The sequence below is a fragment of the Azolla caroliniana genome, unplaced genomic scaffold (assembly GCF_043228905.1).
Source record: "Azolla caroliniana isolate FFs.n. ecotype wild unplaced genomic scaffold, voAzoCaro1.0.p SCAF_1, whole genome shotgun sequence".
NCBI classification, from domain to species: Eukaryota; Viridiplantae; Streptophyta; class Polypodiopsida; order Salviniales; family Salviniaceae; genus Azolla; species Azolla caroliniana.
In genome coordinates, this window is record NW_028230436.1 from 12,362,390 (window position 1) to 12,381,416 (window position 19,027).

The window sequence follows — 19,027 nt, forward strand, 5'->3', positions numbered from 1 at the left end:
AATAAGGAAGCAAGGCAACCATTGGCTAGGAATATGGGAACGTTGTGTAAGTGATTGTATGCTTCAATATGAATCTAGATATTGTAGAAGCAATTCATATATGCATGCGTTCACAAAGTTTAGTAAAAGCAATGCATGAGATGTACTCTTGATTGAACGCTTTATAAGTTTAAGAGATAGTGCAACCCCAGATTCGAATATAGTATGTATATAAGACTAGTGGCACAATTGTGTAATAGACTAGTGGAATGGTGATTGTAGGAATCGGAGGCAAATATCGTGTTCGTGTAACCGCAGCCAGAGTCGACGAGGTGTGGAGTAATTCATCGTCTTCTTGTCGCACGATGGGGATTGTGCCAACGTCAAGGTCATGGCCCCCAAGTGATAGGATCGCAATACGGTCGTTTTGTTTTGTTTTCCTCTTTATTATTATTATTATTATTATTATTCTTTTCTTTCTTTACTCACTAAAAAACGTAACTTACATTTACCCTTTTAAAGAAATAAAGTAAGGGTAATAATTACTAAAGAAACAAAACTTTCGTTTTGTTTTATATTACTATCTAATAATAATAAAAATAAATATTATTAAAAAAGAAAAGACAAAATAGTGACTGGATACATTAACAGGGGGGGGGGGACATCCAAGTTGTGGTGGGGCAGGTCAAGTTTGCTTGTAGAGAATTAGCATCCAAGGGACCCACCGGTTGTGAATGATACAGAAAGGACTTGACGGTGAGAAAGGGTGGGGGGGGTGTGAGAAAGTGTTATGACCAGAATCAATAGATATAATCGGGACAACACCAATCCAATAACGAGAGAGAAAGAGAGAGAGGTGCTTAACCTAACGTGACATATATATATATATATATATATGTATGTATGTATGTATGTATATATAGTTAAATCACTTTTTAATGAGAAAACGTGTTGTTGTTGTTGTAGGGTGTAGATAATATATATATATATAGTATATAGGAGAGAGAGAGAGAGATTTTGAGTTGGCCATATTCTCAATAAAATTCAACGGACGCACACACACGCACAGGGGGCTGACTTTTTGAACCACCTACCTGCACGCTGCCACCATCAGCACCCTTGACTTTTCTCCCTTCATTCATCAATTGAGAATGTCAAACCTTGGCGTTCATACCCACTATTAACCTTATTAAACATATTAGTGCTCATGGAAAATGAGCAAAAAAAGGAACACATCGATCATAGCATTCCGTTGTCAAATGTAGGGAGTAGGCTAATTGTCAAAACATAATATAAGAAGCATGCCATGAATGCCTCAATACATGTGCATATTCTGAATCGAAATGCCAATAGAGCAAATTTGTGCACATAAATAATAGGTTGCCTACATTATGTAAAAACATGCAACTACATAATTGTGCATATATATTAATGACTGTACACGCTAAAATGCGATCAGTGCAAACTATTAGCTACTATGTATGGATGATCCCTTACATTAAATAAAACATCTAGATACATGTGCAAAGTGAATCTACATAATAATTATGCACATTGACAAACTTGTGTCTCACTCAACACTAAAATATCTGTATATATGTCATTGTATTGCAAGCTCATGAGATGTAGACTACGTTCTGACATGGGGCCAAAACAAACATAAAAGAACTTTACGAGATAGGAGCCCGAAATATTGAAGTAGATCCTGCGTGACTGTCAGAATTATATTAGTTTGAAGCGCATATTCTGGCCGTCCGTCCATTGGACGTGCTCCCACGAGAGTTGATAATATTTGAAATAGTGAAATTTTCAATCGACAAAAGCCTTTCTCGATCCGGCTGAGCTATTCACTAATTTGTCAACGCCACTTGTAGTTGGGTGTGTGGTCGAGAAGACAAGGTCAGTGAGCCACAAACCTTTCTCTCTCTCTCTCTGTCTGCACCCCTCCCCTCACCTTCTCTGTATAAATAAGCAGGCTAGGCTAAAGCCAAACCAGCATACATACATACATCATAACTATCTCTCCCTCCTCCTCCTGCCGCTCATATACTTGCTACTTGAATCATTCCAACCTAACTAACTAACTAACTACCAAACCTGCCCACAATCTTTATCAGATCACATCTTCTTCTTCTTCTTCTATTGGCTTGTGAATTATATTATACATATTAAACTAATTGAGCACAATTTACAAACATGGTTCAGCAGTTCGCCTCGTATGGCTCCTCCGCCACTACACTCGCCACTACACTCGCTTATCTGCTGTTGCTAGCCGCTCCTTTGACCACCACTGTATCGGCTCGACGGAAGCCTCGGCAGGGACCTGAGACCTTCAGATTCTACATCCACAACCAAGTCTACAACCCGGCCGTCAACAACTCCGTCTTCGACTCTGTGTACAGCGCCGGACCCTTCAACTTCAGCCAGCCCAACCCCACCAACTTGGGTGTCCGCTCCACATTCGAGAACACCATCACTCCCGACGCGTCCCCGGACTCGGAGCCGATCGGCGTCGCCCAGGGCTTCTGGATCTTCAACTCACACAAGGGTTACGTCCTCATGCACATATTCACTGCCACCATTACGTCGGGGCCATACACGGGCACCATCGCCATCATGGGGCAGGAGGATGAGTCTCTGGACAAGAGGACTTTGGTGGTGGTCGGGGGAACTGGAGACTTCCTCGCAGCTCGTGGTGCCGCCATCTCCAAGCGGGTTGTCATCGACAACGTCGCCCCCGCGCACTGGACCCTCTCCTTCGACTTGGACCTCTATTATTGATCATCACACGTTGTTGAAGTGTGCACCAATCCATCCCACCCTATACCCTATTTGATGCTGCACCAGATATACGCTAGTACTTGTAATTGAATGTTGTTACATTTATGCACATAAACTTAACACAATACTAACAGACATTGAGTATATCATAGAAAACAATATTTAAATAAATAAACAATAAACAATAATATTTTCTATAGTCTCTCATCTAAGAGACACATGAAGAGGCATTGTCTCTCATTGGGAAGACACAAAACAGCATTGCCAACTGCTTGTAAATGGATCATTGTTTCATTTTGAATGGGATCAATACAAATCTGTTATATACTCTATTCTTATACTCCCACATGACCGTATCAGATTAAGGAGTATAATTAAACAATTCTCATTCAATGCCCTGCGCCATCACATCTAATGCTGATCCGAATTGCCATTTACGTCCATGGCCCAGGCATTTGTTGGGAATATGGAGCGGAATCGGGATGATTAAAATTTCAAACACAATTCACACTTGATAAACAATAGATGAAACCACAAGACGAAATGAGAGAGAGTACACCGAGATTTAACGTGGAAAACCCAAAATTGGGAAAAACCACGGGAACCTTAGGTTCCGAAACAAATTCACTATTTTCTGAGTATACAAGGTGTTGACAGCCTCTAAAGCTTACTCTAGAGATATGCACATATATTTCAAGGCTACCGCCTTGGATACAATATTCACCCTACCAGATAGGATAAACAACAGAAAAATAACCAAAAACACAGAACAAATAAACCTGTTACAAGTGGACAAAAGAGTTGATGTGACTCTTTTGGGTAGTCCAGACAACACCTCGCTAGATCTCCACCTTTACACTTGCAACGAGTTCTCGCTCTCGATCACCTTGTTCTCGAGCTCTCACACTTGTTTATGTTTTCTTGGAGAAGCTTTGTTGTGTTTTTCTCACACACCTCTTCTTCTCGAATCTTTGTTTTTCCAGCCTTAGTTCTATTCACTCATGTTCAGTTTTTCTCTGTAACGCGCTCTGTTTTCTCTGTCTTTCTCTTAGTTTTTCTCTCAGAAAATCTGTTTTCGCTCTCTGTTTTCTCTCAGAAAATCAGGTCACGCTGTCTGTCCTTTTCTTTTTCTGTTTCTATTTTTTAGCTTTTGTCTTCTTGTAGTCCAACGTCTATATCTGTGTTCACACACACACAAACAAAAAAAAGACACACCCAAAAAAACATACAAAAAGGAAAAAGGCATACATACATACATACATACATACATACATACATACATATATATATATAAATACATCTAATTATAACTTGCCTTAAGCCTATTCGACGTTCAGCCGACTCAATGTTGTGGGCTCCACTTGAGTGGACAAGCCCCAACAGCATCATCCTCAATGTCTGCTACAGCCCTAAATTTTAGAAATAGAAAAACAAACATCAATGTGTAATCCTTTAAGCAAGTAATTTTTCCAAGTGTTTTGTGTGTGTTTAACGAGGGGCTTAAGATTTAGAGCTAGAGCGTATAACGAGGAAGAATCTTTTGCAAGAGATTTATAGTTATTACCTATGCACCCATTACAATCTCTCTAGCTTCCTACATCTATGATTAATCTGTAGTGTATCATTTGACCATAACATCAGAGATGAGATGAGATGCCTAGGGGATATTTAACAAGATTGTTTATGTTTCTTATCAGTCCTTTGTATCATCCCCTTGTCCATCAATTTGACCATTCATGTTAGGGCCTTGTCTTCAACCTTAATTTCCACCAAACACCAAATGCTTAGATTATGATTGTGCACACATGAGCTACGATAGTCCTACCTCCCATACAATTTCTTCAATTTTCTCTACTTTGTCTTCATACAAATGTCATAACTCCTCACTACACAATTGATGCAAGTTTGGGTCACCAATGATGTTTTTGAATATTTCATGTTAATGATCAAGTAATTAACTAAGGGTTAATTAGTATCTAATTATGTGAGTAGCTAATCACGTATGTGATTAAGTAGCGAAAGATTATGTGATGTGTGTGTGTATGTGAGAGTATGAGAGGAAGCGAGAAAGAACAAGTCTTATGAACAATAAGATAAGATGGGGGATGATTAACACAAGTGTAGTTCAAGGAACTCTTGCTTATATTAAAAGGACATCAAAGAACAAAAAATACCCACAACGAGGTATATATTACATCTCATGTACATGTGTGAAGAGAATATAGGTACAAGGATGTGAGTCCTATATTCAATGAACTTGGTAGTGGAGGATCTAGAACGTCTCTCCACTTAAGTACAAAATCCTATTTAACGCTTGGAAGTGAACACACTAACTAGATTCTGTGTATGTAACTACTAAGTTACACATATGACAAAATAACTAAACCTAGTTGAGCTTGATATCTCAACATTTCACAACCATGAGCCATCTACCCCCACCCCCAATTTGTTCCACATCTTTATCGGGCTTGAGTGAACCTCGTCCCCATTGACACCCCATTGTGGCACCTCACTTAGTGCTCCCAAGAGTGGACATGTTGGGATGTTAAGTATATGTTGGACAACTCATCTACACTGGAAATCCTTAGAGATGTAGGAAAAGAGAGAACGAACCTTTATGCATAATATCTATAACCCTTTATGCCTCCCAAAGTATAAAAGGGACACAATTATATATAATGTAAAATGAAGAAGACCTGGGAGCTTCACTATCAAAACTTGTATGATAGCACGTGAGTTCATCAAAAGGGGTTTAAATTAACCACTGAGATACGGAATTTATATATATAAGGGTATTAACAAATATTTGAAAATATATTTACGTAAGGGTATTATCAATTATGTTAGAGAAAAAAATTACATAAGCCCATGAAATATTAGATATTTTAATGAGATAGTAGAGAATATATTACACAAATAATACTCAAATTTGGTGTAGCATATATACATTCATTCATTCATACATGCATGCATAAATACCTACATTTAAACATTACATCCATGAATATGTATATACATACATTACACCCATTTATAATATTCTTGGGGCCGATGTATATTCTCGAATATTGCGAATATTGCGGGTGTCGAATACCACGTATATTACGCACAGGTCAATCTATGCATGTAACATAATACATACATCTATTATATATATATGTATTACATATGCACATACATATTCCACATATCACCATATATATAGGTTATACGGGACCATACAAACTACAATACTTACATACATATATACTTACACATACATCCATATACGAGCCATACACATACTAAACACTAAAATACCCCAAACATATACGTACATAAATACATTACATATATACAAATACGTATATTCATATATTCATTCATAGATTGCTACACACATATATACACATATGCCTACAATGTTACACATATAAATTTTACAAACATAATGATACATCCATACACATACATTACATATGTATATTATATACATGTACATACATACATATCACCACATACACACACATGGCCATACACACTACAATAGTACATATATACATATACATACATACATATTATGCACATATTACAAACATACATCCACACATACATACATTAGATATATACATACATATTAGGCACATTTTTTATTTTTATTTTTAAAGAAGATATCCTATCATTAGTGTAATCATATTAGGCACATATTTCAAACAGACATCCATACAAGTTGAATCTTGTACATTGACATATGCTTAAACATACATACATTACATATACATGTACATACATATTCCACATATCACCATATATATAGGTCATATAGGGTCATACAAACTACAATACTTACATATATACATACACATACATTGGATATATGTATACATATTATGTGCATATTGCAAACATTCATCTAGATATGAGCCATACACATACCAAACACTAAAATACCTTGAAAATATGCATTCATAAATACATTACATATTACATATATACACATACGTACATTCGTACATGGACATACATATATGCATTCATACATTGCTACACGTATATACGTACATATGCTTATAATGATACACATATAAATTTTACAAACATACATCCATGCAAATACATACATTACATACATATTATTTTACATAGTGAATAATACATACATACATACAATGTACATATAGTGCATTCCACATGTCACCATATATATAGGTCATACGGGGTCATACAAAATACAATACGTACACATATACATAAACAGACATACACATATGTACATTGATACATATATTCATTCAACACATAATGGATCCAATATACACATCCAAACTTACAGACATGCCATATATACAATACATGCATGATGCAATACAATACAATATGTACATACATACATACACACATCTCATATATACAATGCATATATACAATTAATACAATACAATATGTACTTACATACACACATACACATAACACATACATATATATGCATGCAATACAATACATATGCACATATATAGAACAAACACACACACACACACACACACACACACACACACACACACATAACACATACATATGTCATACACACATGCTATACATAGAATAACACACGTATAGAACATATTCACACACACGCACATGCACACCCATATAACACATACATACACACATGCAATACAATACTACATACATATGCACATACATAGAACATACACACTGACAAATAACACATACCATACATACTCACATGCCATACACACAATACAGACAATACAATATCTACATAGATACACAAATGCCATATATACAATACAATACAATATGTAGATACATGCATGCACACAAAACATACATATATACACATGCAATACAATACATACACATGCACATATAATACACACACACACACACACACACACACACACACATAACGCATACACATGTGCCATACATATAATACATACATATGCACATGTATAGAACACGCACATACATATCACATACATACTTACATATGCACATGTCATACATATAATACATATTAATTTGATACAATATATACATATGGGCATGTATAGAACACACACATACATATCACATACATACTTACATATGCATATGCCATACATACAATACATACATATGCACATATATAGAACATACACACACATATCACATACTTACATATGCACATGCCATACATACAATACATACATATGGACATATATAGAACATACACACACATATCACATACTTACATATGCACATGCCATACATACAATACATACAACACATGGAATACAATACATGCAAATGCACATGTATAGAGCGCACACACACACACACACACACACAAAGAATATATATACCCACATGCATAAACACACACACACAGATGTATAGAACATACTACACACACTACAATGCTATTTTTTAAATGCCAATTGTTTAAAAAAACGAGGGCTAGGAAAAAGTTGGGGGGGGGGGGGGGGGAAAGAAGGGGGATTGAAATTTGAGAGATATCGAGACGGAGAAAAGAAAGAAGGGGGGTTGTGGGGGGAAAAGTTTAGAGAGAGAGAGAGAGAGAGAGAGAGAGAGAATCCATTGCCGCCAAAGAGAGAGGACGCCATAAACATGGATGATTTCGTCGACTTCCTCTTTCTTTCTTATTTTTCCTTCTCCTCCCACGCTTCTACCTCCGTGCTTTACGAGCTCTTGTAAGATTTCCATGGCTCTCCCTCTCCCGCCTAGGAACCGGGCTCTCCAGGGTTTCATGGAATCGAACCTTCTTCTTCATCCTCAATAGAAACCATTAGTTTGTAGATCAAGCCTTGGCGGATCCTCAAATGCATTAACACCAAAATGAAGGAAGCAGTGGCAAATTAGTGTCGTCGAACAAGGTGGTGCGTTTTATGAGGGGCAACAAGTTATTCCTCTAGTGTTGTGGATTTTCAAATACTGTAGTGCAGATATTAAATTCTTTAAATGTTCCTTATGAAACTATGGACATCCGTGCAAATGAACAAATGAGGTTTACCATGAAGATTTACTCAAGCTGGCTTACTTTTCCTTAGCTCTAGATAGATGGCGAATTCTTTGGAGGTTGTGACGTCACATTGGAGGCCTTTAAAAGTGATGAGATCCAAGAAGTGATCGAGAAAACAATGTGCTATTAAGGTGGTATTTATGTATCATATTTGGTATCAACAACTGTACTGTATCATAAATCTTATCAAACTTTGAAGCTAGATATACTGGTCTATAGTAGCATCTATTTGGTCCTTCACAATAGGCTGCTGAAGTGAGATCTTCCATGTGATAAATGCTAATGACTTTTGTTAATGTGGTACAATAATATTTGTGATTGGATGGCTATGTTGAAATTGGTTACAATTTGTATTTTTCTTGTATTTTTATATTCTTCTTCCATGTGATAAATGCTAATGACTTTTGTTAATGTGGTACAATAATATTTGTGATTGGATGGCTATGTTGAAATTGGTTACAATTTGTATTTTTATATTCTTCTCAATCATAATGCTGCCATAGATTGAGTGAAGTTAGAAAACATGATGGAAGATCTTTGAGTAGTGCAACACTTGTGATACAAAAAGCAATATATCACACTCTCAGAAAGTCAGATGTATGAGGAAGATATCGACGATGAGAACCTTACTTATAAAGGGGGAAATGTGCATTTCGAGAACCCAAGGGGGCTTATTATTCTATACATTGACCAATGACATTTCAATATCTTCTCCATTGTAAGTGTTATATGCACACATTGTAACCACACATGGGTCAATAAAGCCGGAAATAATTGTAGGGCTAGCTACCCAATTGTACAAGGATACTCTTTTCATTATTTATAATTAATCTGTACTTGGGCAAGGACAGAGAGAGAGATTCAACCCCTACATTTCAAAGTGGCATCTAGTGAAATAAGAGATATGTATAGAGTAATAGAGAAGTGAGAAAAGTGGGTTTTGAACCCAAGATGTAAAGCTAATAGTGTAAATGACTTACCACTAGGGTAAGCGAATTGCGATAAAGAGAGACAGAATTTCAGATAATCAAAAGAAGAAGAAGCATCGGCAGCAACATAATAATTAGAATCGGAAACAACGAAGTGGATCTTACATTGCGAGGCAAGCTGCGAAGAGTATTGTTGTAGCAGCAGGACTTTCCCGTTGTTGCATTGTCCAAGTATGTATTCATCTTGTGACCTTGGTGTATATTGTGCCTTGTTCTTTACTCATTGTGGCATATTTTCTCATTTTTCATGCAAATAAAGTCATGAGAAAAGAATGAACATTGTTATTCTTAGTAGCTTAGTAGAACCCATGTTTGGTTGAGCATATTGGTCAAGGAATGTATAATAGTTTAATAAAATAGCTTTGTGTATTCATTGTGTTTCCTTTTTATTGCTGAAATTAAAAGGAAATTATCAGAAATATATTTTCTTTAGGAAATCCGAATTCCAATGATTTCCTACTTGGGATGATGGCTATCCACCTCAACCTCTGCAGAGGCAGAAACAAATGTTACGAGAAGACTGCGAAGCATGCATTTATTCCTTCGCTATGGTTGGTCTTCATTCCTATGACTTGCATGAACTCTGAAACTTCCAAGTATGGTTCTTATGCAATATGGTTCTTTAAGTTTTTGAGTGGCTGTTGTAAAGGGGGGAGATAGACTAATCGATTGATAAATGAATAATTGTATGTGTTTTGATATAGAACTATTTCCATTACTTTCCTTTGGTCTAATGAATTATTGTTTGTTTGAAACATCATTTGAACCTTAGGTGTAATGGTGGTTTGATTTGAAACATGTTTCATTATTAGTGTAAGTTGGTTTTGCATGTGTTTGTTTGTTGCAAACTATGTAATTTGAGGAAAAGGTGTACTAGAAAGAGATGTTGTATTGCCAATAGTGTGATTGATATGTATGTCAAATGTGGCTCATGTTTGTAGCTTCCCATGTTGTTTGTCTTTATCCCTTCCTAAAATGTAGACATGCAAGAATCAATTGCTAGTTGCTAGAATCCCATGGTATCCCCAAGTCTCTCCTATCATGTCATTCCCTTCCCTTATGTCACGTCGAGTCGTTTCCCTTAAGTACTTCAAATTTCAATTTATCTTTTCTACATTTTTTTAATTTTTTATTCCAAAAAAGAATATACTCCTTTAGTTAAAATATACATAAAACTCGATCCCTTTCTTGGGAAGGCCGAGCCAAGACTATCCTATCCTACACAAGAGATCTTGCTTATTTATCTTACACTTTCACATATGGCTCTAACCATCCTTTCATGCACATCACCTACATTCACTATCCCACATGCCATGTCTTTCACACCCCTCATTCATCTAATGGGAGGGGGGAACCACCATTTGGGTACTTCATACTTCCATAGTATATCCATTCCATTTGTTGTGGCCATCGGTGTAGTACACCATCGTTTTCGAAAATTCAGCCCCATTAGTTCTGTAACATCATTAGTACCATCAATTCGCTCATATTGAGCTCTTAGTGTAGTTATTAATGTGTGCTAGATTAGCTTAATCGATTCAGTAGGGGGGGTGTTTGTGTGTTGAAAATACCCTAGTACACCTTGTTGTCCATATATACCATATAGTAATGGGGGCAAACAACATCCAAAAATCTCCAAGTTTTTGATTCTGTGCACAAGTTGTAGGTACCCTGTTGTTAGTGATCAGCCGCACAATGCCATTCTACCCTCTATACTTAGCATTGCATGTGCCATCGTATTTCGTCACATCATCCTCAAGACAAATCCAGCAAGCATGTCCCTAGTTGAGGGTGAATGAACTAGATGCATGGCAAAGCAAACGTAGTGCCCTTCCCCATACAACCATTGCCTCGCGACATTCCCATAGACAATGGGAAATGCTTTCTATTTGTCCACAGGAAATGCATCTAGTGTCTACATTGGGGCCTTTACCCCACGTCCCTACCGGCAAGGCTCTATGTGCAATAAGCCATAAACACATCATTATCTTGCGGTCATATCTGTCATGCCAAATCATTTTCCAGAATTTATCTAGTCTCATTTCACTAATGCCCTCCTGTATCCAAAATTTCCTTGCTGCAATCTTGTCATGTTCTTGTTCTAGAATAATTTGCCTCCCAATCTTCGAGTTATACTTGAAAAATTGAAGGTTCCAACTTTTCCCCAACTTGTGATGTAAAAAAATGAACACATTTAATAATTAAGGTGTTGTTGAATTCAGTAGAGCTATTAGTGCCCTATAAATGTAAATGATGTGTAAATTGACTCCATACTCTAAAAAAGAAAGAAGTTGAAGAAGAAGTAAACCTAAAAGACCCCAAAATTGACCAATAAGCAAAGTGGACCCTCTTCTCACTAAGAGGGAATAAAGACTCAAACTTTACACTTATTGAATCTAAGGAATGACTCTAATTATGAGGACATTCACATTTAGTATTCTTTTAATTTACCACTTCCTTGTAACTTGCTTGCCTCTTAGATGGTCATGCACTTGATTTGAGTCGAGTGATTGGTTAGGTGATTGCCTTTGAGTTGAATGACTCTATTGGGCAATTGCCTTTGAGACAGGCGAACAAAAATAAGATTTGTTGATGGCACACATTTTTTATCTAGATCACACATGCCCTCAATTGAGTGCCTTGTACTGTCTATGGCGTGATTCCCTCGCCAGGCCTCTTTATGATTTATATGCAAATATGACAGGAACCGCTCGCTCCCTATGCGCAACACTCGGCCACAACCGAGTTTAGAATCATACACAGAAAAAAAACGGGAAATGATAGCACTATACAATGGAGAGAAGAGTACACAGGATGTTTAACGTGGAAAACCCTAAGAGGGAAAAACCACGGCAGTCCACTAACTGCTAACTATCACTATGTAACAATAATTACAATTGTGAGCTCACGGAGGCAACGACCTCGTGCTCATGATCTTCACCACAGGCAGCGGTTACAACAGAGGCAATGACCTCTTCCTCTCACTCTCTCTGTACACTGTTGCGCTCTAATCTAGCGCCAACAAGAATGACAACAACTCTCTCGCACTGTATAACAAAAAAGTTTGCCCTAAGTCATATTTATACTAATATGACTTTTCGGCTATTTACAAATATAGCCACGATGGAATCTCAGAAACATATTTATGTCTCTTCATCCAGTGAGAACTCACCAGGCTTGCATCATTCGGCGCTTGCCGGGTACTCGTCATCCGGTTCTCACCGGGTCTGCACCATCCAGCTCTCCATAGCCGGGTACTCATCATCCGGTTCTCACCGGGTCTGCAACATCCGGCTCTCCGTAGCCGGGTACTCGTCATCCGGTTCTCACCGGGTCTTCCGTAGCTGGGTATTCCTCATCCGGTTTCGGCCTCGGCCGAGTTTGCTCATTAGTACTGTTCATCTGACTTCCCATCCGGAGGGACCTGTTTCCTAACAAAATAGACACAAGCCACTACACACACACACAAACACATAACACATAGATACATATACACATGCCATACATCTAAGATATACAACACATACAATACAATACATACATAAATAAACATGGAATACAATATAGTACAATACATGCAATACAGTACATACATATGAGGACACATATACACATAACACATACATACATACACACAACCCATGCATAAAATATATACAACATATGCAATACAATACAATACAATACATACATACACACATCTATAAAACATATATGTGTCTTCTATGTAAGGGCATTTAAAATGAGTTATTGTCAAATTATATATTGGCGCTAAGGGGTATTTTTATTAACCGTTTTTTCATAGAAGAGTATCTAAAATAGTAAAAAACATATGTATAAGGGGTTTATAAAAGATGTCATGAACGCACGTGATACAACCTCTTTATATGTAGTGGAGCTCCCCGGGGAAGAAGAACTATAAAGGTGAAACTATAATACTTTCATAAGGGTTGTTCCTAATGGTAATGCCTAGGGCTAGATCTTAAGCCTATCTCTCTCTCTCTCTCTCTCTTTGGTGAAAACACACAATTATATTAATAAATGTGTGTGAAAAACACTACTTGCAATACGTGTGACAATGGGGTATGGTCACACACTAACCACACTACACTACATGGGTAGTAGAACATGTTGAATTGCCAATAGGCAAGACGAACACTCCACCGAGGAAAGAATTTCCACTTGTTCCAATAAAGAAAATTGCCACATTAGTACTCCCTTCAACTTTCGTAGATATGCTTTCACTCCATGTCTACCATCGAATACAAAAGCGTTGCGCATGTTCCAATTATGACGCAATCCCCAATATCTCAGAAATAGGAAAACAATCTCCATCTCTGATTTTGGGTTAGCCTGTGTAAATTGTGCAAACACCCATTGTCTAGGTGTCAAATAACTCCATGATAAAACTTGCCAAATTTGAGAAATGTAACTCCAAATTTGACAAGCAATTGGACATTGTATAAATCGATGAGTACTATCTTCTATCTGAACTGTGCAAAAAAAGCAGGTACCCATTGCTAGTCCATGATGCTTTAAAGCTAATCCCAAAGGCAATCCTCCGATCAAAACTCTCCAAATGAATACCTTTGCAACAAGTGGCAATTTAGAATGCCAACTACGTTGTAAGATCTACCACCACCCATAATTAGATTTGTGTATTTTCCATTCTTCTTCAGCCTTAGATGATAACTGTTGAGAGACAACCTCAACATCGGCCGGATCGACTGAGCAAGCCGAGGACCGGATCGGTTGGGACAGATCGGTTAGGCTGGACTGGTGCGTAAAATGGATACGCAAATCGGTGTGTAACGAGAGGCCGTATCGGTGCATAAACTGAAAGGCCGTTAGAGAGATATTCCTCGTAAGGAATAGTTTTGGGAGTAATTGTCAAGGCTCATTTATGAGCAGTCAAGTATTGTCAGTACTTGTGTCAGCCCATTGTCAGGGCTTGTATAAAAGGTGCTCACTGAGCACGTTGTACACACAAAGACTTAGTTTTTTTAATTGAATTTCTTGTGTGTTCTCTCTTTGTCTCTCCCGCGTACTGTGTATACTCAAGCTCTCCATTAAACCTGCGTATTTTCTGTGTGTTTGGTTTTCTATTGCTTCCGCACATAATCTTTTACATGGTATCAGAGCGCGAGGGTTGAGAACCTCTGCAGCCGACATAACTTGAAAGAGAAAAAAAAAAACCAACCAAGAAGAATAGGCAAAACCGATGAATAGAGGCATGGCTAGCTCGCTCCCAACAGAGAAGCTCAATAGAAACAACTACGCGTCTTGGTCTTACAAGATGCACTAGTACCTGCTCAGACATGGTTACTAGAGCTATGTCGATGGAGCAAATGACACAGCACCCGATTCGACACACAAAGACTTCCTGGCTTAGGAACAGTCGGCAAGCAAAGTATTGTACTGCTTCGCATCTTGTGTGGGCGAACAACTATTAAGCTACGTTCGGGATGCAAAAATGTCGAAGGGTGCGTGGGAAAATCTGAAGAAGCTCTTCCCCGCGAGCACCATAGCCAGGAAGCTTCAGCTTCGACATGAGTTGAGCAACCTACGACAACGCGATTTGTCGGTGGCTGACTATACCTCGAAGATCAAGGACATATGCGACTCCTTAGCTTCCATCGATCTGAACATCAAGGAAAGCGAGATGGTCCAGGTTTGTCTCGGGGGTTTGGCGTCGAAGTTCGGGGCGTTCCGAACTGTTGTGTGTACCCGAGAGAATACGCCGTCCTTTTTCGACTTACATTCGATGCTCCTGGTAGAGGAGAAGCACGCGGGTGCGTCAACGAGCACACACACTGACAGCAAGATGTTGTACACGGAGGGAGATAGGCCCCATGGATGTGGAGGATGAGGCGAGTCGGTGCACAATGGAGGCGGCCAACGAGATCAAGGAAGAAGGCACCAAAGTGATGCCGATAGCAACTCCGGACCCTCCGGAAATAGGGGGAGTCGAGGCAACGAGAACCGGCTAGGGAAATCCACCGCGGAATGCTGGTACTGTGGCAAGAAAGGCCATAGGGAGAGCGAGTGTTGGAAAAAGAGCGCCGATTCGGAGAGAACCGGGTCCGGATCAGGTTCCGAATAGACCGACAAAGGAGATCGGCAACGATCGCACTACGCCGAAGGATCCGGAGAAGCCGGAAAAGGGTCAGTCTTCGTGACGAGACAAGAAGCAAACCCGATGAAGAAGTCCACTCCGAAATCGGAGGAGGTGTGGTACATCGACTCCGGCGGGTCAAACCACATGACGTGCCACAAGGAGTGCTTCTCGTACCTGGAAAAACCGATGCAACCGGGAGTAGTCGCAACTGGAGATGACACTCCGCACCCGATCGCGAATGTCGGTGAAGTTGCCTTGAGCCATGTTTGGCAGAAAGGGAAACTTATGAACGTGCTACACGTCCCAACAACCACGAAGAATCTAGTGTCGGTCGGGCAGATCATCGACTAGGGGATGCAAGTCCGGTTCATGCATCTCGAGTGCTTCATCGAGGAAGAAGGCCGAGTTATTGCACAAGGGTGAAGAGATGGGAGGATGTTCATCCTCGACTCTACTGACGGTGGCACCGCAATGTTCGCGAAGGGACAAAAAGTCGAGTTAGACATTGACTTATGGCACAAGCAGATAGGCCACGTCAACTACCAGCGGCTTCAAGACCTGCAATCGAAACAAGTGGTGTTCGGATTGCCCAAATTCAGTGGCCGTGTTGAGCGGCAAGCTCAACTGGAGCCAGATCGGCTGAATAAGCCTGAGCCGGCAAGCGAGACGGATCGGTAAGCTATGAGCAACCGAGCCAGCAAGCAACAGAGCCGGTGAGCTAGGGAGCCGGTTAGCCGGATCCAATCAGTAACCGGAAGCCTAGTATTAGTGTAGACTACTAGGCAATTATAGTCTCGTAGTAAGTGTCAAATGCTCGTGTGAGCATTGAAGTACGCGGTACTTCTGTCAGTCCAACGAGGACTTGTATAAATAATGCTACTAAGCATAGTTGTATTGACACACAGAGTGCTTATATCGTTTTAAATATAGCTTTTACGTTTTGCTCTCTCTATCTCTCCTGTGTATTCCCTACGTTCTCTGTTTTCTAACGCTTCCGCAAGTAATCGTTTACATGGTATCAGAGCGCGAGGGTTGAGAACCTCCTCTGCAGCCGACAAACGCCTGAAAGCAAACCCTAACAGGTTGTAAAACAACAGATAGAGAAGTGATGGATAGAGGGATGGCTAGCTCGCTCCTTGTGGACAAACTCGACAGATCCAACTATGCATCTTGGTCGTATAAGATGCACCAATACCTGCTTGGGCATGGCTACTAGAGTTTTGTCGAAGGTGCCAACGAAACAGCACCTGATGCGGCACATAAGGACTTCCCAGTGTGGGAACAATCGGCAAGCAGAGTGATGTACTGCTTCGTGTCCAGTGTCGGAGACCAGCTACTGAGCCACATCCGAGATGCCAAGATGCCGAAGGAGGCTTGGGGAAACTTGAAGAAGGTCTTCGCCGCGAGCACAACAACCCGGAAGCTGCAACTCTGACAGGAGTTGACCAATGTGCTTCACGATATAAAAATGAGCTTAAATGTTGCATTTAATAATATTTGAGAGACTTGAACCCACATCCTTATATATGAAATACAATGTACATACCACTAGGCTAGGCTATTTATTTGTAAAGTGTGTAATAAATGTGCTTCATGATATAAGAATGAAGCTATATATTGTATTAAGTAAAATTGAGAGACTTGAACTCTCAACCTTGTATGCCAAACACAAAGTATACACCACTAAGCTAGGTTAGTTATTTTAGAATACATTTTCATCATTATACTTATCCCATATCTATTTTCATACATGGGAGCTCAAGTGAGCATGATGGCTACCATGCATCATGTGCAATACATGTGCGCCAAATGGCGATCATGCATTACATGTAACTCATGCATTGCATGCATGCCATGCTCCCATACATTACCATATGCATGACAACACTTATGTAAAGAGGGGCAAGGAAAACAAGAAATAATCAAGAGAAAGTAATACAATCAAGTAAAGAAGATTAGCTCATTGGGTGGAGAACCTCTTGTTTCGAAGTTGAGGTCGAGGGTTCAAATCAAGGGTCGGTATTGAAAAGATTCATCTTACGATCAAGGATTGTAAAATATTATATTTTTAATATACATTATGTTTATATCATATACTCTTGTTTCTAGAATCATACTTTGTCTCAATCTTCTTTCTTGAATCATACATTGTCTCTATCTTTTATCTATGCTCGTCTCTCTCTCTCTCTCTCTCTCTCTCTCTCTCTCTCTCAGACACACACACACACACACACACACACACACATTACTCGTAACTCTTCGTCTTACTATCCTTAACCATTCTATCATCACCATACAAGCCTTATTAAAAGTTAAGTTTCTTCAACTCCCCTTAACCTTAGTCCCCGTGACTTCGCCTTCCTCGATCTTCCTTGGCTTGAACCGGTGTGTTTGGTCGAACCGGGCTTTGTTCCATATTCTCGCTACCCGAAGTTTCTCCGCGGCTCTCTCTACGTCCTCCGGCCTCCGCTCGAGCTGTCGAATCCGCGCCGCCAACAGTTCCTCTCGGCTCATCTCATCCCTCCAGTCCACCGTGGCCCACGAGGAGATCGTTCGTTCTGTTGACATGATCGGCTTCTGTCTGAACATAAGCTCGGTCGGCATGAACCCGGTTACCGAACTGTGCGTAGTCCGGTCCGCCCACAAGGCATAAGGTAGCAGCCACGGCCAGTCCCCGACTCGGCCTCCGCACGCCCGTACTAGCGCTTTGACAATTGGCCCATGTCCGCGCTCCACCTTCTCGTTCGCCTCCGGATTGTACGTTGTGGTGAGCGAAAGTTTGACTCCTAGCCGGTCGAACAACTCTTCGGCCTCTTCTGCGTCTAACTCACCACGGTCAGCCACGATCTTCCCTACGCACCCGTATCGGCATACTACGTCCTCAATCAAAAACCGGCACACGGATGCCGTCGTCTTGTTCTGTAGGGCTCGGCCTTCAACCTGGTTCGTTAGATCTTCCCGAGCCAGCACCAGATACCGCATCTGTCCTACCCCCATTGGCATCGTCACCAAATCCACCATCCACTTGAAGTGGACGGTCGGAGGGTAGGTTGGGTGAAGCTCGTCCCGATGTCGGACCATGGAGTGCACCTGACAGCTTTCGCAAGTCATCATGAACCGATGCATGTCCCGGTA

At 39.8% G+C, this 19,027-nt stretch overlaps 1 protein-coding gene across 1 annotated transcript; it reads left to right on the forward strand.

Moving 5' to 3' along the window:
• The first annotated feature begins 2,073 nt into the window (after positions 1-2,073).
• On the forward strand, positions 2,074-3,087 carry LOC147869017 (disease resistance response protein 206-like). Its single transcript, XM_087335213.1, has one exon. The coding sequence runs from the start codon at positions 2,176-2,178 to the stop codon at positions 2,758-2,760; it is 585 nt and encodes a 194-aa protein (XP_087191339.1). The 5' UTR covers positions 2,074-2,175; the 3' UTR covers positions 2,761-3,087.
• Positions 3,088-19,027: the final 15,940 nt, after the last annotated feature.